The following is a 25,582-nucleotide window of genomic DNA, read 5'->3' as shown; positions in this document are numbered from 1 at the left end:
AGGCATCATCACCTGTCACTTCCTGTTGATCAGTCATTGTGAGGTCTCTATCACAGCTTCCCACACAGAGCCATCATCACCTGTCACTTCCTGTCCATCAGTCCATTTGAGGTCTCTATCACAGCTTCACACAGAGAGGCATCATCTCCTGTCACTACCTGTCCATCAGCCCATGTGAGGTCTCTATCACAGCTTCCCACACAGAGCCTTCATCACCTGTCACTTCCTGTCCATCATTCCATGTGAGGTCTCTATCACAGCTTTCCACACAGAGCCATCATCACCTTTTACTTCCTGTTGATCAGTTCATGTGAGGTCTCTATCACAGCTTCCCACACAGAGGCATCATCACCTGTCACTTCCTGCTCAACACTCCATGTGAGGTCTCTATCACAGCTTTCCACACAGAGCCATCATCACCTGTCACTTCCTGTTGATCAGTCCATGTGAGGTGTCGATCACAGCTTCCCACACAGAGGCATCATCACCTGTCACTACCTGTCCATCAGTCCATGTGAGGTCTCTATCACAGCTTCCCACACAGAGCCATCATCACCTGTCACTTCCTGCTCATCAGTCCATGTGAGGTCTCTATCACAGCTTTCCACACAGAGGCATCATCACCTGTCACTTCCTGCTCATCAGTCCATGTGAGGTCTCTATCACAGCTTCGCACAGAGAGGCATCATCACCTGTCACTACCTGTCCATCAGTCCATGTGAGGTCTCTATCACAGCTTCCCACACAGAGCCATCATCACCTGTCACTTCCTGCTCATCAGTCCATGTGAGGTCTCTATCACAGCTTTCCACACAGAGGCATCATCACCTGTCACTTCCTGCTCATCAGTCCATGTGAGGTCTCTATCACAGCTTCGCACAGAGAGGCATCATCACCTGTCACTACCTGTCCATCAGTCCATGTGAGGTCTCTATCACAGCTTCCCACACAGAGCCATCATCACCTGTCACTTCCTGCTCATCAGTCCATGTGAGGTCTCTATCACAGCTTTCCACACAGAGGCATCATCACCTGTCACTTCCTGCTCATCAGTCCATGTGAGGTCTCTATCACAGCTTCGCACAGAGAGGCATCATAACCTGTCACTACCTGTCCATCAGTCCATGTGAGGTCTCTATCACAGCTTCCCACACAGAGCCATCATCACCTGTCACTTCCTGCTCATCAGTCCATGTGAGGTCTCTATCACAGCTTTCCACACAGAGCCATCATCACCTGTCACTTTCTGTCCATCAGTCCCTGTGAGGTCTCTATCACTTCTTCCCACACAGAGCCATCATCACCTGTCACTTCCTGTCCATCAGTCCATGTGAGGTCTCTATCACAGCTTCCCACACAGAGGCATCATCACCTGTCACTTCCTGTCCATCAGTCCATGTGAGGTCTCTATCACAGCTTCCCACACAGAGGCATCATCACCTGTCACTTCCTGTCCATCAGTCCATGTGAGGTCTCTATCACAGCTTCCCACACAGAGCCATCATCACCTGTCACTTTCTGTCCATCAGTCCCTGTGAGGTCTCTATCACAGCTTCCCACACAGAGCCATCATCACCTGTCACTTCCTGTCCATCAGTCCATGTGATGTCTCTATGACAGCTTCCCACACAGAGGCATCATCACCTGTCACTTCCTGTCCATCAGTCCATGTGATGTCTCTTTGACAGCTTCCCACACAGAGGCATCATCACCTGTCACTTCCTGTCCATCAGTCCATGTGAGGTCTCTATCACAGCTTTCCACACAGAGCCATCATCACCTGTCACTTCCTGTCCATCAGTCCATGTGAGGTCTCTATCACAGCTCCCACACAGAGGCATCATCACCTGTCGCTTCCTGTTGATCAGTCCATGTGATGTCTCTATCACAGCTTTCCACACAGAGCCATCATCACCTGTCACTTTCTGCTCATCAGTCCATGTGAGGTCTCTATCACAGCTTCCCACACAGAGGCATCATCACCTGTCACTTCCTGCTCAACACTCCATGTGAGGTTTCTATCACGGCTTTCCACACAGAGCCATCATCACCTGTCACTTCCTGTTGATCAGTCCATGTGAGGTGTCGATCACAGCTTCCCACACAGAGCCATCATCACCTGTCACTTCCTGTTGATCAGTCCATGTGAGATCTCTATCACAGCTTCCCACACAGAGCCATCATCACCTGTCACTTCCTGTTGATCAGTCCATGTGAGATCTCTATCACAGCTTCCCACACAGAGGCATCATCACCTGTCACTTCCTGTCCACCAGTCCATGTGAGGTCTCTATCACAGCTTTCCACACAGAGCCATCATCACCTGTCACTTCCTGTTTATCAGTTCATGTGAGGTCTCTATCACAGCTTCCCATACAGAGGCATCATCACCTGTCACTTCCTGTCCACCAGTCCATGTGAGGTCTCTATCACAGCTTTCCACACAGAGCCATCATCACCTGTCACTTCCTGTTGATCAGTTCATGTGAGGTCTCTATCACAGCTTCCCACACAGAGGCATCATCACCTGTCACTTCCTGTCCATCAGTCCATGTGAGGTCTCTATCACAACTTCCCACACAAAGCCATCATCACCTGTCACTTTCTGTCCATCAGTCCATGTGAGGTCTCTATCACAGCTTCCCACACAGAGGCATCATCACCTGTCACTTCCTGTCCATCAGTCCATGTGAGGTCTCTATCACAGCTTCGCACAGAGAGGCATCATTACCTGTCACTTCCTGCTCATCAGTCCATGTGAGGTCTCTATCACAGCTTCCCACAAAGAGGCATCTTCACCTGTCACTTTCTGTCCATCAGTCCATATGAGGTCTCTATCACAGCTTCCCACACAGAGGCATCACCTGTCACTTTCTGTCCATCAGTCCATATGAGGTCTCTATCACAGCTTCCCACACAGAGCCACCATCACCTGTCACTTCCTGTCCATCAGTCCATGTGAGGTCTCTATCACAGCTTCCCACACAGAGGCATCATCACCTGTCACTTCCTGTCCATCAGTCCATGTGAGGTCTCTATCACAGCTTCCCACACAGAGCCACCATCACCTGTCACTTCCTGTCAATCAGTCCATGTGAGTTCTCTATCACAGCTTCCCACACAGAGCCATCATCACCTGTCACTTCCTGTTTATCAGGTCATGTGAGGTCTCTATCACAGCTTCCCACACAGAGGCATCATCACCTGTCACTTCCTGTCCACCAGTCCATGTGAGGTCTCTATCACAGCTTTCCACACAGAGCCATCATCACCTCTCACTTCCTGTTGATCAGTTCATGTGAGGTCTCTATCACAGCTTCCCACACAGAGGCATCATCACCTGTCACTTCCTGTCCATCAGTCCATGTGAGGTCTCTATCACAGCTTCCCACACAAAGCCATCATCACCTGTCACTTTCTGTCCATCAGTCCATGTGAGGTCTCTATCACAGCTTCCCACACAGAGGCATCATCACCTGTCACTTCCTGTCCATCAGTCCATGTGAAGTCTCTATCACAGCTTCGCACAGAGAGGCATCATTACCTGTCACTTCCTGTTGATCAGTCCATGTGAGGTCTCTATCACAGCTTCCCACAAAGAGGCATCTTCACCTGTCACTTTCTGTCCATCAGTCCATATGAGGTCTCTATCACAGCTTCCCACACAGAGGCATCACCTGTCACTTTCTGTCCATCAGTCCATATGAGGTCTCTATCACAGCTTCCCACACAGAGCCACCATCACCTGTCACTTCCTGTCCATCAGTCCATGTGAGGTCTCTATCACAGCTTCCCACACAGAGGCATCATCACCTGTCACTTCCTGTCCATCAGTCCATGTGAGGTCTCTATCACAGCTTCCCACACAGAGCCACCATCACCTGTCACTTCCTGTCCATCAGTCCATGTGAGGTCTCTATCACAGCTTCCCACACAGAGCCATCATCACCTGTCACTTCCTGTCCATCGGTCCATATGAGGTCTCTATCACAGCTTCCCACACAGAGGCATCATCACCTGTCACTTCCTGTTGATCAGTCATTTTGAGGTCTCTATCACAGCTTCCCACACAGAGCCATCATCACCTGTCACTTCCTGTCCATCAGTCCATGTGAGGTCTCTATCACAGCTTCACACAGAGAGACATCATCTCCTGTCACTACCTGTCCATCAGCCCATGTGAGGTCTCTATCACAGCTTCCCACACAGAGCCATCATCACCTGTCACTTCCTGTCCATCATTCCATGTGAGGTCTCTATCACAGCTTTCCACACAGAGGCATCATCACCTGTCACTTCCTGTTGATCAGTTCATGTGAGGTCTCTATCACAGCTTCCCACACAGAGGCATCATCACCTGTCACTTCCTGCTCAACACTCCATGTGAGGTCTCTATCACAGCTTTCCACACAGAGCCATCATCACCTGTCACTTCCTGTTGATCAGTCCATGTGAGGTGTCGATCACAGCTTCCCACACAGAGGCATCATCACCTGTCACTTCCTGCTCATCAATCCATGTGAGGTCTCTTTCACAGCTTCACACAGAGAGGCATCATCACCTGTCACTACCTGTCCATCAGTCCATGTGAGTTCTCTATCACAGCTTCCCACACAGAGCCATCATCACCTGTCACTTCCTGCTCATCAGTCCATGTGAGGTCTCTATCACAGCTTTCCACACAGAGGCATCATCACCTGTCACTTCCTGCTCATCAGTCCATGTGAGGTCTCTATCACAGCTTCGCACAGAGAGGCATCATCACCTGTCACTACCTGTCCATCAGTCCATGTGAGGTCTCTATCACAGCTTCCCACACAGAGCCATCATCACCTGTCACTTCCTGCTCATCAGTCCATGTGAGGTCTCTATCACACCTTTCCACACAGAGCCATCATCACCTGTCACTTTCTGTCCATCAGTCCCTGTGAGGTCTCTATCACAGCTTCCCACACAGAGCCATCATCACCTGTCACTTCCTGTCCATCAGTCCATGTGAGGTCTCTATCACAGCTTCCCACACAGAGGCATCATCACCTGTCACTTCCTGTCCATCAGTCCATGTGAGGTCTCTATCACAGCTTCCCACACAGAGCCATCATCACCTGTCACTTTCTGTCCATCAGTCCCTGTGAGGTCTCTATCACAGCTTCCCACACAGAGCCATCATCACCTGTCACTTCCTGTCCATCAGTCCATGTGATGTCTCTATGACAGCTTCCCACACAGAGGCATCATCACCTGTCACTTCCTGTCCATCAGTCCATGTGATGTCTCTTTGACAGCTTCCCACACAGAGGCATCATCACCTGTCACTTCCTGTCCATCAATCCATGTGAGGTCTCTATCACAGCTTCCCACACAGAGGCATCATCACCTGTCACTTGCTGTCCATCAGTCCATGTGAGGTCTCTATCACAGCTTCCCACACAGAGAGGCATCATCACCTGTCACTTCCTGTCCATCAGTCCATGTGATGCCTCTATCACAGCTTCCCACACAGAGCCATCATCACCTGTCACTTCTTGACCATCAGTCCTTATGATGTCTCTATCACAGCTTCGCACAGAGAGGCTTCATCACCTGTCACTTTCTGTCCATCAGTCTCTATCATAGCTACCCACCCAGATGCATCATCACCAAAGTCTTCCTATATATCAATCAATGTCATTTGACTCTCTACCATAGTTTGCCACCCAGATGCATCGTCACCCATTTCTTCCTATCAATCAGTCCATGTCATGTGAGTTTTCCAATCATAGCAGGCCACACAGATGCATCATCACCAGGCTCGCACTGGCCCACAGGGTAACAGGGGAATCTCCCTGTGGGCCACTGCAGATCTGGGCCCCCAACCCCACTATATGGGCAGTACTTGGCATAATTCACTTGATTCACTCTGTACAGAAAAAAAGCAGCATCTCATTCATTAACCAAACTGCCCAGTTGATTATTATATAGAGATATAGGTAAATTTGTGAAGGAGGGTAAGTGCAATATTCGTATGCAGGTGAAAAGTGGGCCCCCCAAAGCCAATGTTACTGGTGGGCCCTTGGCACCCTAGTCCGACACTGATCATCACCCATCTTTTCCCATTCCTCACGCCATGCTATTTGAGGTCACTATAGCTGCCCACCAAAATGCATTGTTGTGACCCATCTTTTTCTATCCATCACCCGTTGTCATGAGAGGTCTCCACCATAGCAGTCTCTTCAGATTCATTTTTACTTGTATGTTCCCTTCCATCTCTCCATGTAATGTGCAATCTCCAACATAGCTGTCCCCGCAGAGACATTGTTAGCCTTTACTTCCCATCTATCAGTTCATGTCTTGTGTTGTTTCCAACCATAGCTGGCCAGGCAGATGCTTCATATCCTGTCTCTTCCTGTCCATCACACCATGTCATATGAAGTCTCTACCGTATTTCTCCACCCAGCGACATTGTCACATGTATATTCAAATTCATCAATGCATGTCATTTGGGGTCACAGCCACAGCTGCCCACACAGTTGCATCATCAATTGTGTCTTCCTATCCATCAAGCCATGTCATCTGAGGTCTCATCTAGATGCCTCATCACCTGTCTTCCTACCCATCAGTCCATGAAATAGGGTAACTTCATAATGTCTGTTCTCTCAGATGCATCATCACTCTATGCAATGGGAGGTCTCCACCATGTTTGCCCACCTGTTATGATGAGTCACCGAAGGAGGAAAAAACAAAATACCAGCTAAGTCCAGAAAAAACAGAGAGGTTGGCAGCTATCGGATAGCAGACCCTTGAACCTATCCACAACAACTAGCAGTAGCCATGGGGGGTTCCTACGGTGCCCTAGACCCCTCGATCACAGCCGGAGAACTACATAGCCTAAAGACAGAAAGGGGAAAAACTAAACTGCCCCAGAGCAGACCCCAAAGCAATAGGCAGCCCCCAACATATAATGACGGGTGAAGCAAGATGAAAACACTAACACAGATAGAAAGATAGGTTGAGCAAATGATGGGGCCCAAGCTAAATACATAGGACAGGATAGGAAAGCTGCTGTCTGCCATTTGCAAAAACCCTATCAAAATGAGCCAACCGACTGATAGGAAAAACAGGCAGGCCCTGAAGTCGCTAGGCTTCAAAAGACTATATCAGCACTCAGGTATATTCTGAAGACAGAGCAAAAGATCAACAGATCAGAGACAAAAATGGAATTCAGCTCATCCCCGGCCGGGGATGGCAGAACTCCCAAAAAACAAGGCAAAACAAAAACAAAACAGAAGAGTACAAAGCAGAGAAGAAAAACTTAGCTTTGAGATGCAGGAATCAGACTGGTCTCCATGAATCCAGCAGGAAAATCACCAGCCAGGAAGAAGGGCGTCGGCAGCCTTATATCCAGTCCTCAATTCCAGCCACCCAGTCATCATCTAGCTGCCCAGGTGTTTGGTAATCTGTCTCACTATCTTCCTTCACTAGAGGAGGGAGTTCATCAGACCTCAATGGTGAAGAGAAAAATGAACTCACAACAGTACCTCCCCCTTGAGGAGGGGTCACCGAACCCTCATCCATGCCACCAGGGCGATCCGGGTGATCCCGATGAAAGGCACGCACCAATCTTTCGGCATGAATATCAGAGGCAGAGACCCAGGAATTATCCTCCTGACCATAACCCTTCCACTTAACCAAATACTGGAGTCTCCGTCTAGCCAGACGGGAATCCAGTATCTTCTCTACCTCATATTTCATGTTACCTTCAACCAATATAGGGTCAGGAGGTGCCACCACAGGAACTACTGGTTCAACAAACCTCTTCAACAAGGACTTATGAAACACATTATGAATTTTAAATGTGACAGGAAGAGCCAACCGAAAAGAGACCAGATTAATAATCTCCAAAATCTTGTAAGGTCCAATAAATCTAGGCTTAAACTTAGGAGAAGCCACCTTCATAGCGATAATAATAATAATAATAATAATCTTTATTTATATAGCGCCAACATATTCCGCAGCGCTTTACAGTTTAACAGTTTCAAAACACAAGTCATAAGTAACAACGCTAACAATACAATAATTAAAGCAAAATAAGACGAAATAAGACGACCCTGCTCGTGAGAGCGTACAATCTACAATGAGGTGAGGGAGATACAGAGTACAGGTGTGTATTTACAATGAAGGTCCAGCCATCTTGCAGGAGTGAAGGATGGATGGAGATAGTGAATGGGCTACGCACGCACACTTACACAGAGAATGACTTTGATTAGTGAATGTGATAGGCCGCTCTGAACAGGTGTGTTTTGAGGGAGCGCCTAAAACTATGCAAATTGTGGATAGTCCTGATTTCTTGGGGTAGAGCATTCCAGAGGATAGGAGCAGCACAGGAGAAGTCTTGGAGTCGGGAGTGGGAGGTACGGATTAGTGCAGAGGTTAGTCGAAAGTCGTTTGCAGAGCGCAGCGATCGGCTAGGCCGATAGACAGAAATGAGAGAAGAGATGTAAGGGGGTGCCGCACTGTGGAGAGCTTTGTGGGTGAGAACAAGTACTTTGAATTGGATCCTATAATGAATGGGCAGCCAATGTAAGGACTGGCGAAGACCGATTACCCAGATGGACGATCCTGGCTGCTGCATTGAGTATGGACTGGAGAGGGGATAGTCGAGTGACGGGGAGGCCAATTAATAGAGCGTTGCAGTAATCCAGGCGGGAGTGGATCAATGCAACAGTGAGGGTTTTTGTTGTTTCCATAGTGAGAAAAGGGCGGATTCTAGAGATGTTCTTTAGGTGTAAGCGGCAAGAGCGGGCAAGGGATTGTATATGGGATGTAAAGGAGAGATTGGTGTCAAACATAACACCCAGACAGCGCACCTGCTGCCGGGGTGTTATTGTGGTACCACCCACGGAGAAGGAAATGTCAGATTTAGGGAGGTTAGTAGACGGTGGGAGCAGAAGAAGTTCAGTTTTGGAGAGGTTGAGTTTCAGATAGAGAGCGGACATGATATTGGAGACTGCGGACAGACAGTCACTGGCGTTCTGTAGTACAGCGGGGGTAAGGTCGGGGGAAGACGTGTATAGTTGTGTGTCATCAGCATAAAGATGGTACTGAAAGCCAAATCTGCTGATGGTCTGTCCAATTGGGGCCGTGTAGAGAGAGAAAAGAAGGGGGCCAAGGACTGAGCCCTGAGGTACCCCGACAGCAAGAGGAAGAGGAGATGACGTGGAGCCAGAGAACAAAACACTGAAGGAGCGGTCAGAGAGATAGGAAGAGAACCAGGAGAGTGCAGTGTCCTTAATGCCTAGTGACTGGAGCCTAGAGAGTAGGAGATGGTGGTCAACAGTATCGAAAGCTGCAGATAGGTCAAGAAGAATGAGCAGAGAGTGGTCACCATTACGTTTTGCTGTCAGAAGGTCATTGGTCACTTTGATGAGTGCAGTTTCAGTCGAATGTAGGGGGCGGAAGCCGGACTGTGAAGGGTCTAGAAGGGAGTGAATGGAGAGGTAACGGGTAAGGCGGGAGTAAACTAGGCGTTCCAAAAGTTTAGAGATGAAGGGGAGATTGGAGACTGGTCTGTAGTTGTTTGTGCAGGATGGGTCGAGAGCAGGTTTCTTTAGTAGTGGAGTAACGATGGCGTGTTTGAAGGAGGATGGGAAAATGCCCGAGGAGAGGGAGAGATTAAAGATTGTAGTTAGGTGGGTTGTGATGACTGGAGAGAGAGACTGGAGGAGATGTGAGGGAATGGGGTCGGTAGTGCATGTAGTCGGACGAGAAGAAGAGAGGAGTCTGGAGACTTCTTCTTCTGTTATGGGATCAAATGTGGAGAGTGAGCCAGGGGAGATGTAGGAAGGGATGGGAGTCACAGCACTTGGTGGTTGGGAGCAGATTTCTTGATGGATATTATCTATTTTTTCTGTAAAGTGGGAGGCCAGGTCATCAGCACAAATGTCTGTGATAGGGGCTTGTGCTTTTGGCCTGAGGAGGGAGTGAAAAGTGTCAAAAAGTTTCTTGGGGTTGTTGGCTAGTGAGGAGATCAGGGTGGTGAAGTAGGTCTGTTTGGCGAGGTGAAGGGCAGCGTTATAGGTTCTTAACATAAATTTGAAGTGGATGAAGTCTTCTGGTGTGCGGGTTTTTCTCCATAGGCGTTCAGCACTCCTGGAGCATCGCTGGAGAAGTTGAGTTTGCGATGTGAGCCAGGGCTCTTTTACTCTGTGTTTGGAGGTTCTGAGGGTGAGGGGAGCTACTTGGTCAAGGGTGCTTCTAAGAGTGTCATTGTAGTGATGAACAGCCAGATTAGGACAGGAAAGAGAGGAGATTGGGGAAAGAGATGAGTGTAGGGAATCTGAAAGTGTCTGAGGGTTAATAGCTTGTAGATTTCTGACTGTGTGGTAGGTAGGAATGAGCTGGGGTGGGCGAGGATTTGTGAGCGTGAAGGAGAGAATGTTGTGGTCAGAGAGTGGAAGCGGTGAGTTGTTTAGGTGGGAGATTGAACAGAGCCGGCAGAAGACCAGATCAAGGGTGTTACCGTCCTTATGTGTCTCAGAGGTTGAAAGCTGTGAGAGGCCTAGAGAGGTGGTTAGTGATAGAAGCTGGGATGCAGATGTGGAATTAGGGCTGTTAATGGGGATGTTGAAGTCTCCCAGGATGAGGGTTGGTAGTTCTGAGGACATGAAGTGTGGCAGCCAGGCTGAAAAGTGGTCAAGGAAGAGGGTGGGTGAGCCTGGGGGCCGGTATATGACCGCTACCCTGAGGGAGAGGGGACGGAAGAGCCTGATGGTGTGGACCTCAAAAGAAGGGAATAAGAGTGATGGGACTGGGGGGATGACCTGGAAAGTGCATTGTGGGGACAGGAGTATGCCAACTCCACCACCAGGTCTGTTTGTGGGTCTCGGGGAGTGAGAGAATTGTAAGCCACCGTAGGAAATGGCAGCAGGAGAGACAGTGTCAGAATCCTGAATCCAGGTTTCAGTGAGGGCCAACAGATTAAGAGAGTTGTTCAGAAAGTAGTTGTGTAGGAAAGGAAGCTTGTTACAAGCAGACCGTGGATTCCAGAGGGCACAATTAAAAGATTGAGATGAGGGAGTGCAAGTAATGTTAATCAGATTATTGTGGTTTCGATATGAGGTAGGGTAGGGGTCGAGGTTGGGGGATGGTGGACCAGGGTTGGGGGAGATGTCCCTGAAATCAGTAGGAGAAGGAAGATAAAGAGCCAATAGTTGTTGGAATTGTAAGTAGTTTTTTTCTGCGATGTGTTTGGGCAAGATGGGCTGAGGTTTCTCAGGAAGGTGAGGAGTGTGTGGGAGCTGTACTTGGGAGAGGGAAGTATAGAGGGGCTGATGTGTATGAGTCGTGATGGAGGGGGGATAGGGTGATGAATGTGGATGGCAAGGGAACACAGGAGGATAAAAATAAAGCACATGGTTAAAGGGGAAGGCAAGGTGTGGGTTACCTGACTCCTGCCCTGACTAACTGCCATGTATAACTGCCGTTTTGCTGGATGCTTATCTTCTGTGATGCTTTGCTTATGGGATGCTTGCGTGCTGTACCCCACACTGCGTGCTTCCCCTTAGCAACTACTACATATATAGGCCACACTACAGGGTCAGGAGAGAGGGATTGTGGGAGATGGTTGGGTATAATTTGGCAGCTGGGGCCAGCACACCAGGGGATGGTTAGATGATCAAAGGCACTAGACCAAGATGTGGCAAAATGCTATAGCACCTTCCACCTGATAAGATCTAGAAAGGCCCCAGTCACAGATCTAAAGCAGTAAGTATTACATACAGTGCAACAAATGAATTATACCAAAGCTTTAGCAAGCACATTTAAATATGCAACAAAATGGTCAAGCAGCAGAAGTATGGAGTTGTACCATTTGGATATATTACAGCAGAGAAATAGAGGCAGCAGAGGTGGGAAGTTGTATCATTCAGGCTGCTTGCTGGCAGTGAATGGAGTAAATACATGCAGGGTGGCTCAGTTGATTACCATTTGGATATATTACAGCAGAGAAATAGAGGCAGCAGAGGTGGGAAGTTGTATCATTCAGGCTGCTTGCTGGCAGTGAATGGAGTAAATACATGCAGGGTGGCTCAGTTGATTACCATTTGGATATATTACAGCAGAGAAATAGAGGCAGCAGAGGTGGGAAGTTGTATCATTCAGGCTGCTTGCTGGCAGTGAATGGAGTAAATACATGCAGGGTGGCTCAGTTGATTACCATTTGGATATATTACAGCAGAGAAATAGAGGCAGCAGAGGTGGGAAGTTGTATCATTCAGGCTGCTTGCTGGCAGTGAATGGAGTAAATACATGCAGGGTGGCTCAGTTGATTACCTGTGTGAAGAGAGAAGATGAATGTTAATTCCATGCCATGTATAACTGCCGTTTTGCTGGATGCTTATCTTCTGTGATGCTTTGCTTATGGGATGCTTGCGTGCTGTACCCCACACTGCCACATAGCGATATTTTTTGATGACAACCAAACCATATCACCCACCTTAAACTGGGGACCAACGGTCCTACGCCGGTTGGAAAACCGCTGGGCCTTTTCCTGGGAGAGAGACAACTTATCCACTACTTGGTCCCAGATCTGGTGCATTCTCTCCACCACAGTGTCAACACCTGGGCAGGCAGAAGGCTCCACCTGCCCTGAAGAAAATCGAGGGTGAAAACCAAAGTTACAAAAAAAAGGTGACATCAAAGTGGCAGAACTAGCTGAATTATTTAAAGCAAATTCGGCCAAGTGCAAAAATGAAACCCAATCATCCTGATCAGCAGAAATAAAACATGTCAAATATGACTCCAAAGTCTGGTTTGTTCTCTCCGTCTGCCCATTGGTCTGAGGGTGAAACGCAGAGGAGAAGGACAACTGAATTCCCAGCTTGGAACAGAAAGTCCTCCAAAATCTAGACACAAACTGAACTCCTCTGTCAGATACAATGTTCTCAGGAATCCCGTGCAAGCGAACCACCTGTTGCAAAAACAAGGGCACCAACTCAGAGGAAGATGGCAACTTAGGGAGTGGTACAAGATGGACCATTTTAGAGAATCTATCACAAATCACCCAAATAACAGTCATTCTCTGAGAGACAGGCATATCAGAGATAAAATCCATTGAAATATGGGTCCATGGCCTCCTGGGCACCGGCAAAGGCATCAACAAGCCACTAGAGCGAGAACAAGGTTTAGACCGGGAGCAAGTCCCACAGGACTGCACAAAATTCCTGACATCACGAGACAAGGCGGGCCACCAAAAAGACCGACTCACCAGATCTCTAGTACCAAAAATACCTGGATGAACAGCCAATGCAGAGCAATGAACTTCAGACATCACTCTCTTCCTCCACTGGTCAGGAACATACAACTTTCCACTGGGACAACACTCAGGTTTGTCCTCCTGAAACTCTTCCAGAGCACGTCTCAAATCGGGCGAGATGGCAGAAAGAACTACCCCCTCGCCTAAGATGGTAGCAGGCTTAGTCACAACAGGAGAATCAGCAAGGAAACTCCTAGAGAGGGCGTCTGCCTTGACATTCTTAGTGCCCGGAAGAAAAGAGACCACAAAATCAAAACGTGTGAAAAACAAGGCCCACCTAGCCTGTCTAGGATTCAAGCGCTTGGCCGACTCCAGGTAAATCAAATTCTTGTGGTCAGTAAGGACCACGACTTGGTGTTTGGCTCCCTCCAAGCAATGTCTCCACTCCTCAAATGCCCATTTCATGGCCAACAGTTCCTGATTCCCCACATCATAGTTACGTTCGGATGGGGAGAACTTTCGGGAAAAGAAAGCACAAGGATTCATTTTAGATGTTACAGGATCCTTTTGGGACAACACCGCTCCTGCACCAATCTCAGAAGCGTCCACCTCCACCTGGAACGGGAGTGAGACATCAGGTTGCCGCAAAACCGGAGCAGAAGTGAATCTTCGCTTCAGCTCCTGAAAGGAAGAAACAGCCTCCGGAGACCAATTCAACACATCAGCACCCTTCCTAGTCAAATCCGTCAATGGCTTGGCAATACCAGAAAAATTAGCTATAAATTTCCAATAAAAATTAGCAAAACCCAAAAACTTCTGGAGGGCCTTCAAAGAAGTGGGCTGAACCCAATCATAAATGGCCTGTACCTTGGCTGGGTCCATTTCAATAGTTGACGGAGACAAAATAAATCCCAAAAATGAAATCCTCTGTACACCAAAAAGGCATTTCGATCCCTTGACATACAGGGAATTCTCCCTCAAAATCCGGAACACAGTCCGAACATGTTCCACATGAGAGTCCCAATTCTTGGAGAAGATCAAAATATCATCCAGATAGATAACCAAAAATTTATCGACAAAATCTCGGAAAATATCGTTCATGAAGCACTGGAAGACAGAAGGGGCATTAGTGAGCCCAAAAGGCATCACCAGGTACTCAAAATGTCCCTCCGGAGTATTAAACGCTGTCTTCCATTCATCCCCATGCTTAATGCAAATAAGATTATACACCCCCCTGAGGTCAAGCTTGGTAAAGCACCTTTAACTCTGGAGAATAGATCAGAAATCAGGGGTAACGGATACTGATATTTAACAGTAATTTTGTTGAGGGCACGATAGTCAATACAAGGCCTTAATGAACCATCCTTTTTAGCCACGAAAAAAACCCAGCACCTAAGGGTGAAGAGGATGGTCTAATATGACCCTTCTCCAACGCCTCCTTAATGTAGGATCGCATAGCCTCGTGCTCGGGTACAGATAAATTGAAAAGCCGACCCTTGGGGAATTTACACCCCGGGTTCAGCTCAATTGCACAGTCATAACTCCTATGAGGAGGCAAAGACGCAGACTCATTCTCACTAAATACATCATAAAAATCAGCCAAATAGTCAGGAACATCATGTGACTGGGGAGAGGTGGAGAAAACAGGAGCATCACTAAAGGCACACCGACAACCCCAACTCACCACAGACAAAGATTTCCAATCCAGAACTGGATTATGGATTTGCAACCAGGGAAACCCCAGAACAATGGTATCATGCAAATTATGCAACACCAAAAATCTGCAATTTTCTTGATGGTCTGGGGCGACCCGCATTACCACCTGGGTCCAAAACTGAGGTTTATTCTTCGCCAAAGGAGTAGCATCAATACCCCTCAAAGGGATAGGCGTCCGCAGAGGTGTCATAGGAAATCCACAATGTTTAGCAAAATCCAAGTCCATCAGGTTCAGAGCTGCTCCTGAATCCACAAAAGCCTTGGCGGAAAATGTGGACAGAGAGCAGATCAGAGTAAATGCCAGAAGAAACTTAGGTTGAACACCACCCACAGAAAACGTGTGTGCACAACGTTTCTCTCGTTTAGGGCAGACAGAAATAATATGCGAGGCATCTCCACAAAAAAAACACAGCTTATTAAGCCTTCTGAACTCCTGACGTTGCTCCCTGGACAAAACTCTATCACATTGCATAGGTTCAGACATTTGTTCAACAGGTGGAAACATCTCTCGTGTAGTTTTGCGTTCACGTAAACGCCGATCCACCTGAATGGCTAATGACATAGAATCGTCAAGACCAGAGGGAACAGCAAATCCCACCATAGTATCTTTTACAGTTTCTGACAAACCCTTCCGAAAGAAGGCTGCCAAGGCACCATCATTCCAGGTAGTAAGGACCGCCCACTTTTGGAATTTTTGACAGTACAACTCTGCCGAATCCTGACCCTGGCTTAATGCCAACAGGGTCTTTTCAGCCTGATCAATAGCATTAGGTTCATCATACAACAACCCCAAGGCTTGAAAAAATGCGTTCACATTATTCAGAATAGGATCATCAGGTTTCAAAGAAAACGCCCAATCCTGGGGATCGCCGCGCAGCAAAGAAATGACAATTTTAACCTGCTGCGCGGAGTTCCCCGATGAGTTAGGCTTCAAGGCAAAAAATAATTTACAATTATTCTTGAAATTCAAGAATTTAGACCGATCCCCAAAAAATACATCAGGAGCAGGAATCTTTGGTTCAGCAGCATGTGAATGAGCAAGATAGGCGGAAATTCCCCGCACTTCAGCAGCGAGCTGCTCCACACGATCAGACAATTGCTTCATCTCCATTGAGAGAAAAATTCCCCCTATGGCCTCAGACATATAGAGAAAAAAATATGCACACACAAAAAAAAAAAAAATTCTGACACTTTTTTTTTTACAATTCTCTCCTGCTATTGAGTACCCTAGGATCTGCGGTATGGCTGGTGATTCTGTTATGATGAGTCACCGAAGGAGGAAAAAACAAAATACCAGCTAAGTCCAGAAAAAACAGAGAGGTTGGCAGCTATCGGATAGCAGACCCCAGAACCTATCCACAACAAGTAACAGTAGCCATGGGGGGTTCCTACGGTGCCCTAGACCCCTCGATCACAGCCGGAGAACTACATAGCCTAAAGACAGAAAGGGGAAAAACTAAACTGCCCCAGAGCAGACCCCAAAGCAATAGGCAGCCCCCAACATATAATGACGGTGAAGCAAGATGAAAACACTAACACAGATAGAAAGATAGGTTGAGCAAATGATGGGGCCCAAGCTAACTACATAGGACAGGATAGGAAAGCTGCTGTCTGCCATCTGCAAAAACCCTATCAAAATGAGCCAACCGACTGATAGGAAAAACAGGCCCTGAAGTCGCTAGGCTTCAAAAGACTATATCAGCACTCAGGTATATTCTGAAGACAGGGCAAAAGATCAACAGGTCAGAGACAAAAATGGAATTCAGCTCACCCCCGGCCGGGGATGGCAGAACTCCTAAAAAACAAGGCAAAACAAAAACAAAACAGAAGAGTACAAAGCAGAGCAGAAAAATTTAGCTTTGAGATGCAGGAATCAGACTGGTCTCCAAGAATCCAGCAGGAAAATCACCAGCCAGGAAGAAGGGCGTCAGCAGCCTTATATCCAGTCCTCAATTCCAGCCACCCAGTCATCATCTAGCTGCCCAGGTGTTTGGTAATCAGTCTCACTACCTTCCTTCACCAGAGGAGGGAGTTCATCAGACCTCAATGGTGAAGGGAAAAATGAACTCACAACACCCACCGACACGTATGATCACCCAACTCTTCAAACTCATCAGTTCATGCTATGTGAGCTGCCAACCCAGATGCATCTTCACAAGTATTTTTATATCATCACTCCATGCCATGTGAGGTCTCCACCATTTCTTCAGATGCATTATCACTTGTCTCAAATCCTCCATAGTATGTAATGTGAGATCTCCACCATAGCTGTCCACCCAGATACAACATCACCTGTCTCCTCCTGTCCATCAGTCCATATTATGTGTCGTCTTCACCATAGCTGGTCCCCCCAGATGCATCATTTATCACCCTTCTCTATCCAACCATCAGTAAATGTCATGTGAGGTTTCCAAGCATTGCTTGACACCAGATGCATTGCAAATAGTGTTGAGCGATACCGTCCGATACTTAAAAGTATCGGATCGGATGGTATCGGCCGATCTAAAAAAAATATCGGGTATCGCCGATTCCAATACCGGAAGTCCCATTCAAGTCTATGGGACTTCCGGTATCAGAATAAGAAAAACCCTATTTTTGCCTTGTACAGCCTCTCTGGGGTCTGTACGGGCCTTTCGGGGGGCTGTGCCGGCCTGCCGGGGGGCTGTGCAGGCTCCGGTGGTCTGTGCCGGCCTGCCGGGGGGCTGTGCTGGCCTGCCAGTGGTCTGTGCAGGCTCCGGGGGGCTGTGCCGGCCTGCCGGGGGGCTGTGCAGGCTCCGGTGGTCTGAGCCGGCCTGCCGGGGGGCTGTGCCGGCCTGCCGGGGGGCTGTGCAGGCTCCGGGGGGTCTGTGCCGGCCTGCCGGGGGGCTGTGCCGGCCTGCCAGTGGTCTGTGCAGGCTCCGGGGGGCTGTGCCGGCCTGCCGGGGGGCTGTGCAAACTCCGGTGGTCTGTGCAGGCATCGTCCGATGGGACTACAAGTCCCATCGGGCGATGCCTGCTACCATGACAGTGATTGACACATTAGCCAATGATGGGACAGTAGTAGTCCCATCATCCGGCTAATGTGTTGAATTTAAAAAAAAAAAAAAAAAAAAAAAATTACCTGCTACATACATACAACATACATACTACATATATACTACATGTAACATACATACTACATATATACTACATGCAACATGCATACTACATACATGCTACATACATACTACATACATAATACATATATACTACATGCATGCAACATACATACAACATATATACTACATGCATGCAACATGCATACTACATATATACTACATGCATGCAACATGCATACTACATATATACTATATATACTACATGTAACATACATACTACATATACAGTGGGGAAAAAAAGTATTTAGTCAGTCAGCAATAGTGCAAGTTCCACCACTTAAAAAGATGAGAGGCGTCTGTAATTTACATCATAGGTAGACCTCAACTATGGGAGACAAACTGAGAAAAAAAAATCCAGAAAATCACATTGTCTGTTTTTTTTTTTCATTTTATTTGCATATTATGGTGGAAAATAAGTATTTGGTCAGAAACAAGCAATCAAGATTTCTGGCTCTCACAGACCTATAACTTCTTCTTTAAGAGTCTCCTCTTTCCTCCACTCATTACCTGTAGTAATGGCACCTGTTTAAACTTGTTATCAGTATAAAAAGACACCTGTGCACACCCTCAAACAGTCTGACTCCAAACTCCACTATGGTGAAGACCAAAGAGCTGTCAAAGGACACCAGAAACAAAATTGTACCCCTGCACCAGGCTGGGAAGACTGAATCTGCAATAGCCAACCAGCTTGGAGTGAAGAAATCAACTGTGGGAGCAATAATTAGAAAATGGAAGACATACAAGACCACTGATAATCTCCCTCGATCTGGTGCTCCACGCAAAATCCCACCCCGTGGGGTCAGAATGATCACAAGAACAGTGAGCAAAAATCCCAGAACCACGCGGGGGGACCTAGTGAATGAACTGCAGAGAGCTGGGACCAATGTAACAAGGCCTACCATAAGTAACACACTACACCACCATGGACTCAGATCCTGCAGTGCCAGACGTGTCCCACTGCTTAAGCCTGTACATGTCCGGGCCCATCTGAAGTTTGCTAGAGAGCATTTGGATGATCCAGAGGAGTTTTGGGAGAATGTCCTATGGTCTGATGAAACCAAACTGGAACTGTTTGGTAGAAACACAACTTGTCATGTTTGGAGGAAAAAGAATACTGAGTTGCATCCATCAAACACCATACCTACTGTAAAGCATGGTGGTGGAAACATCATGCTTTGGGGCTGTTTCTCTGCAAAGGGGCCAGGACGACTGATCCGGGTACATGAAAGAATGAATGGGGCCTTGTATCGTGAGATTTTGAGTGCAAACCTCCTTCCATCAGCAAGGGCATTGAAGATGAAACGTGGCTGGGTCTTTCAACATGACAATGATCCAAAGCACACCGCCAGGGCAACGAAGGAGTGGCTTCGTAAGAAGCATTTCAAGGTCCTGGAGTGGCCTAGCCAGTCTCCAGATCTCAACCCTATAGAAAACCTTTGGAGGGAGTTGAAAGTCCGTGTTGCCAAGCGAAAAGCCAAAAACATCACTGCTCTAGAGGAGATCTGCATGGAGGAATGGGCCAACATACCAACAACAGTGTGTGGCAACCTTGTGAAGACTTACAGAAAACGTTTCACCTCTGTCATTGCCAACAAAGGATATATCACAAAGTATTGAGATGAAATTTTGTTTCTGACCAAATACTTATTTTCCACCATAATATGCAAATAAAATGAAAAAAAAAACGACAATGTGATTTTCTAGATTTTTTTTTTCTCAGTTTGTCTCCCATAGTTGAGGTCTACCTATGATGTAAATTACAGACGCCTCTCATCTTTTTAAGTGGTGGAACTTGCACTATTGCTGACTGACTAAATACTTTTTTCCCCCACTGTATACTACATGCTACATACATGCAACATACACAATACATGCTACATACATGCTACATACATACTACATACATGCTACATACATACTACATACATGCTACATACATGCAACATACATACTACATACATACCACATGCATGCAACATGCATATATACTACATACAATACATACATATAGACATACAGTACATATAACATAGAGTAAGAATAGAAATTCCCACGCAGCAATGGCATAAAGTGAGACTAGGGACTTTTTTTTTTTACAGTGGTGGAGGAATACAGTGCGGAAGGATACCTACCTCCCGTCATTGTATTCCTGGAGCTGGTAGAGAACGGTAGCATCAGCTGATGCTGCTGTTCTCCACGCAAGATCGACGTGGGACCCTCGTGGACGTCTGCGGATCGGGGTAAGTATATTGGTGTTTTTTTATTTTGATATTTATCCCTCAGGTGACAATGGCTTCGGGGATCAAAGTGACAAGTGACGGTAAGTATGTACTCTATGTTATATGTACTGTATGTCTATATGTATGTATTGTATGTAGTATATCTGTATGTTGCATGCATGTAGTATATATGTAGCATGTATGTAGTATGTTGCATGTATGTAGTATGTATGTTGCATGTATGTAGCATGTAGTGTGTATGTTGCATGTATGTAGCATGTAGTATATATGTAGTATGTATGTTACATGTAGTATATGTAGTATATATGTAGTATGCATGTTGCATGCATGTAGTATATTTGTAGTATGTATGTTGCATGTAGTATATATGTTGTATGTATGTTGCATGCATGTAGTATATATGTATTATGTATGTAGCATGTATGTAGCATGTATGTAGTATGTATGTTGCATGTAGTATATATGTAGTATGCATGTTGTATGTTTGTAGCATGTATGTAGCATGTAAATTTTTTTTTTATTTTTTTTTTACATTCAACACATTAGCCGGATGATGGGACTACTACTGTCCCATCATTGGCTAATGTGTCAATCACTGTCATGGTAGCAGGCATCGCCCGATGTGACTTGTAGTCCCATCGGACGATGCCTGCACAGACCCCCGGAGCCTGCACTGACCACCGGCAGGCCGGCACAGCCCCCCGGCAGGCCGGCACAGACCACCGGAGCCTGCACAGACCACCGGCAGGCCGGCACAGACCCCCGGAGCCTGCACAGACCACCGGCAGGCCGGCACAGACCCCCGGACAGTCGGCACAGCCCCCCCGAAGGCCCGAACTGACGGCGCATCATGATGCGCACAGACAGCGCATCATGATGACGTCATTTCGGCAGCCAATCAGAGCCACAAAAGTGGCTCATTGCATTTTGGACTTCCGATTCCGGTATCCGATACGAAAAAAGTATCGGTACTCGGTATCGGAATTCCGATACGGCAAATATCGGCCGATACTTGCGGTATCGGAAAGCTCAACACTAATTGCAACCTGTCTCTTCCCACCTATCAGACCATGTCATATGAGGTCTCCACTATAGCTGTCCACCCGGAGACATTGTCATCTGCATCTTCCAATCCATCAACCCATGTCATGTGAAGTTTCCAAACATATCTTGCCACCCAGATGCATAATTACCTGCCTCTTCCAATCCATAAATCCATGTCTTGTGAGATCTTTTCTCCACCTAAAATCATTGTCATCAGTCTTTTCCAATACATCAATCCATATCATGTGAGAGCTCTACCATAGCTGACATGTGACCACCCAGATGCATCATTCATTACCCATCTCTTCACATCTATCAGTCCATGTCATGTTAGGTCTCTACCATATCTGCACTTGCGGATGCATTGTTACCTGTCTCTTCCCATTCACCAGTCCACATCATGTGAGCTATTCACCATATCAGTGCACCTAGATGCATCATCAGTCTTCTCTTTCTATCCATAACGACATGTAATGGAACATCTGCATTATAGTTGGCCACCTAGATGCATTGTTACCCTTACCCATCTCTTCCCATCCATCAGTTCATGTCATGTGAGGTTTCAAACCATAGCTGGTCACCCAGATGCATCATTACCTGTCTCTTTCCATCCTTTCAATCCATGCTATATGAGGTCTCCACCAAAGCTCACCAAAATGCATTATTTCCTTTTTCCATCCATCCACTCCATGTAATGTGAGATTTCCATCATAATGGTTCACCCAGTTGCATCATTACCAATTTCTTCACATCTATCATCATGCGAGTTTCCCATCATATCTGTCACCCCATGTCTCAGTCTGTCAATTCCTTGTCATGTGAGGTTTCTTCATATACAGTATGTTCACTCAGATGCAACGTCAATTGTCTCTTCCAGTCGGCCACTCTATGTCAAAGAGGTCTCTATCATATCTGCCCCCCAGATTCATCATCACCCCTCTCTTCAGCTACCGTGACATAATCATGAGACCATAATTCCCAGAAATGTCCTCATCTTACCAGAGCCTTCATGTCAGCAGCTTGTGGATCTGCCCGAGAGCGGTAGAAGTTGTGTTTCTCCACCATGGTCTTCTTCTCTACATCAGTCAGTGCTGTGATCAGGTGAACCAGGCAGAGCAGAAAGTACTGGAGCCCTTGCAGCCTGGATCCTCTGGGCCACATTCTATGATGTCATGTATGAGGAGGCCCAGGTTGTGTGAGAGTGAGGACTGACACTATGATCCTACACTAAGGAGTCAGAGGCTATAAAGTTTGTGGCAGGGTGGGACGCCTGACATTACTCCACCCGCTGATGTATTATGCTGGAAGCAGAATTCTTGTGTTAGGGACCAGGGACTGGGCAGAGCCCAGAACGAGCTGAGAATGCATCCAAGGATTAATGCACGGCTGGAAAGTTTATGTTCCTCTATATAATATGGGATGCAGAACCTTCCATATATTAACTCTTCATGTATCCCATGGTCTAGTGTACATACTGCAATTGTCTGCAGAGCTGCCCTGCAGTTAACCCTTTGTTAAGCACAGGCCATGCATTTCCCTCAGGTATTAAGCCTGCAAGCTGCCCTCGGCACAGATGGAATCTGACTAGTAATTGTCCTTTTTACTGGGTGAGCTGGCAATATATTTGCCAGTGTTAATTATGATGTCAGAGACCGCTCTGGGCTCTGTATCGGGCTTCTCACAGCGGCAAAAACACCACAAACCATTTTCATGTCCTGTCTGTAGTAAGAAGTTTGACGAAGTATAACCTGGCTGTAATCATGGTAGCACTGCCAAGCGGATCGAGAGCTGTGGTTACCATGGCCTGAGGGGCACCACCCCCGGGTTAGCCCCCCCTTAGTGAGAATTTGGGTAAAAAATGATTACATTCGTTAGATCTTTGATCAACCAAAACTAACGTTAGATCACCCCTACAAAATGAGATATTTACGATCTTTTCCAGGGGGGGCTAACCCGTAGCTAGCCCCCCAAACTTTAAAATTTGCCGTTTTTTGGATGGATTCTGATAGATATTCATTAGATCCGGTTTGATCAGCAAAAATTAACGTTAGATCTCCTTTCGTTCCTGAGATATTGGGGGTGTTAGGTGGGTGGTCAGGTACGGGTTAGCCCCCCCTAATTTGAAATTTGCCGTTTTTTGGATGGATTCTGATAGATATTCGTTAGATCCGGTTTGATCAGCAAAAATTAACGTTAGATCTCCTTTCATTCTCAAGATATTGGGGGTGTCAGGTGGGGGGTTAGGTACGGGTTAGCCCCCCTAATTTGAAATTTGCCGTTTTTTGGATGGATTCTGATAGATATTCGTTAGATCCGGTTTGATCAGCAAAAATTAACGTTAGCTCTCCTTTCATTCTCGAGATATTGGGGGTGTTAGGTGGGGGGTCAGGTACGGGTTAGCCCCCCCTAATTTGAAATTTGCCGTTTTTTGGATGGATTCTGATAGATATTCGTTAGATCCTGTTTGATCAGCAAAAATTAACGTTAGATCTCCTTTCGTTCCCGAGATATTGGGGGTGTTAGGCGGGGGGTCAGGTACGGGTTAGCCCCCCCTAATTTGAAATTTGCCGTTTTTTGGATAGATTCTGATAGATATTCGTTAGATCCGGTTTGATCAGCAAAAATTAACGTTAGATCTCCTTTCGTTCCCGAGATATTGGGGGTGTTAGGTGGGGGGTCAGGTACGGGTTAGCCCCCCCAATTTGAAATTTGCCGTTTTTTGGATGGATTCTGATAGATATTCGTTAGATCCTGTTTGATCAGCAAAAATTAACGTTAGATCTCCTTTCGTTCCCGAGATATTGGGGGTGTCAGGTGGGGGGTTAGGTACGGGTTAGCCCCCCCTAATTTGAAATTTGCCGTTTTTTGGATGGATTCTGATAGATATTCGTTAGATCCTGTTTGATCAGCAAAAATTAACGTTAGATCTCCTTTCGTTCCCGAGATATTGGGGGTGTTAGGCGGGGGGTCAGGTACGGGTTAGCCCCCCCTAATTTGAAATTTGCCGTTTTTTGGATAGATTCTGATAGATATTCGTTAGATCCGGTTTGATCAGCAAAAATTAACGTTAGATCTCCTTTCGTTCCCGAGATATTGGGGGTGTTAGGTGGGGGGTCAGGTACGGGTTAGCCCCCCCAATTTGAAATTTGCCGTTTTTTGGATGGATTCTGATAGATATTCGTTAGATCCGGTTTGATCAGCAAAAATTAACGTTAGATCTCCTTTCGTTCCCGAGATATTGGGGGTGTCAGGTGGGGGGTTAGGTACGGGTTAGCCCCCCCTAATTTGAAATTTGCCGTTTTTTGGATGGATTCTGATAGATATTCGTTAGATCCTGTTTGATCAGCAAAAATTAACGTTAGATCTCCTTTCGTTCCCGAGATATTGGGGGTGTCAGGTGGGGGGTTAGGTACGGGTTAGCCCCCCCTAATTTGAAATTTGCCGTTTTTTGGATGGAATCTGATAGATATTCATTAGATCCGGTTTGATCAGCAAAAATTAACGTTAGATCTCCTTTCATTCCCGAGATATTGGGGGTGTTAGGTGGGGGTTAGGTACGGGTTAGCCCCCCTAATTTGAAATTTGCCGTTTTTTGGATGGAAGCAGGAAGCAGGGCGAAACGTGCGCGTCGGGGCTGGGTGACGAAGCTCCTGTTCACTGCTCCTCATGCTGCTTGGATCCAGGTAATGTGGCGTTTTCATCTCTGATTGATTGTTCAATGGCTATTTACTAATGAGGGTGCACAACACCGGGGCCTTATGTAATCAATTAGCCTTTTCTCAACTATGAGATGCTTTTTTGCTACGTCACATACCATGCGGCAATACTTACCAATATGATGGAGTTTTGTTGTCACCATTGTTTGTTCCTGTACTTTGTGAGTTAACTTTATTATGCAAATATTTTTAGGATTGACTAATAAACTTTGATACTTTTGATCCAAGAGTTGATGCTCTTTTTGTGGGGACTTTGCTTAGTCTCAATGTGGTGATACATTTTGTGCTTTAAGAGCTTATATGTATATTTACTTGGCAACTTTGAGGTAGACTATTTCATAAATGGGCAGGGAGGGGGATAAATATTTACTTCTATATAGATGCAGGATTAAAAACATATGTGACATGCACAAATGTGAACAAGTCGGTCGGACAGTGTTCACACCACCCACTGACTGAAACACAACAAGAAAACACAAAATGACAAATTTGCAAAAA

General features: G+C 46.6%; 1 protein-coding gene across 1 annotated transcript in view; it reads right to left on the bottom strand.

Annotated features, from left to right (window-relative positions):
• Nucleotides 1-22,562, bottom strand: part of LOC141098872 (peptidase inhibitor 16-like) — a 188,589-nt gene extending 166,027 nt beyond the window's left edge. The window contains exon 1 of the mRNA XM_073586827.1: nucleotides 22,368-22,562. Within this exon, the coding sequence (XP_073442928.1) occupies nucleotides 22,368-22,529 (162 nt within the window). The 5' untranslated portion in view covers nucleotides 22,530-22,562. The remainder of the gene's footprint in view (nucleotides 1-22,367) is intronic.
• Nucleotides 22,563-25,582: the final 3,020 nt, after the last annotated feature.

This window comes from Dendrobates tinctorius, unplaced genomic scaffold, assembly GCF_039654945.1.
Source record: "Dendrobates tinctorius isolate UK_male_01 unplaced genomic scaffold, ASM3965494v1 ptg000096l, whole genome shotgun sequence".
Classification (NCBI taxonomy): domain Eukaryota; kingdom Metazoa; phylum Chordata; class Amphibia; order Anura; family Dendrobatidae; genus Dendrobates; species Dendrobates tinctorius.
Note: the sequence above shows the minus strand (reverse complement) of the source record. Positions and strands in the feature narration are given on the sequence as shown.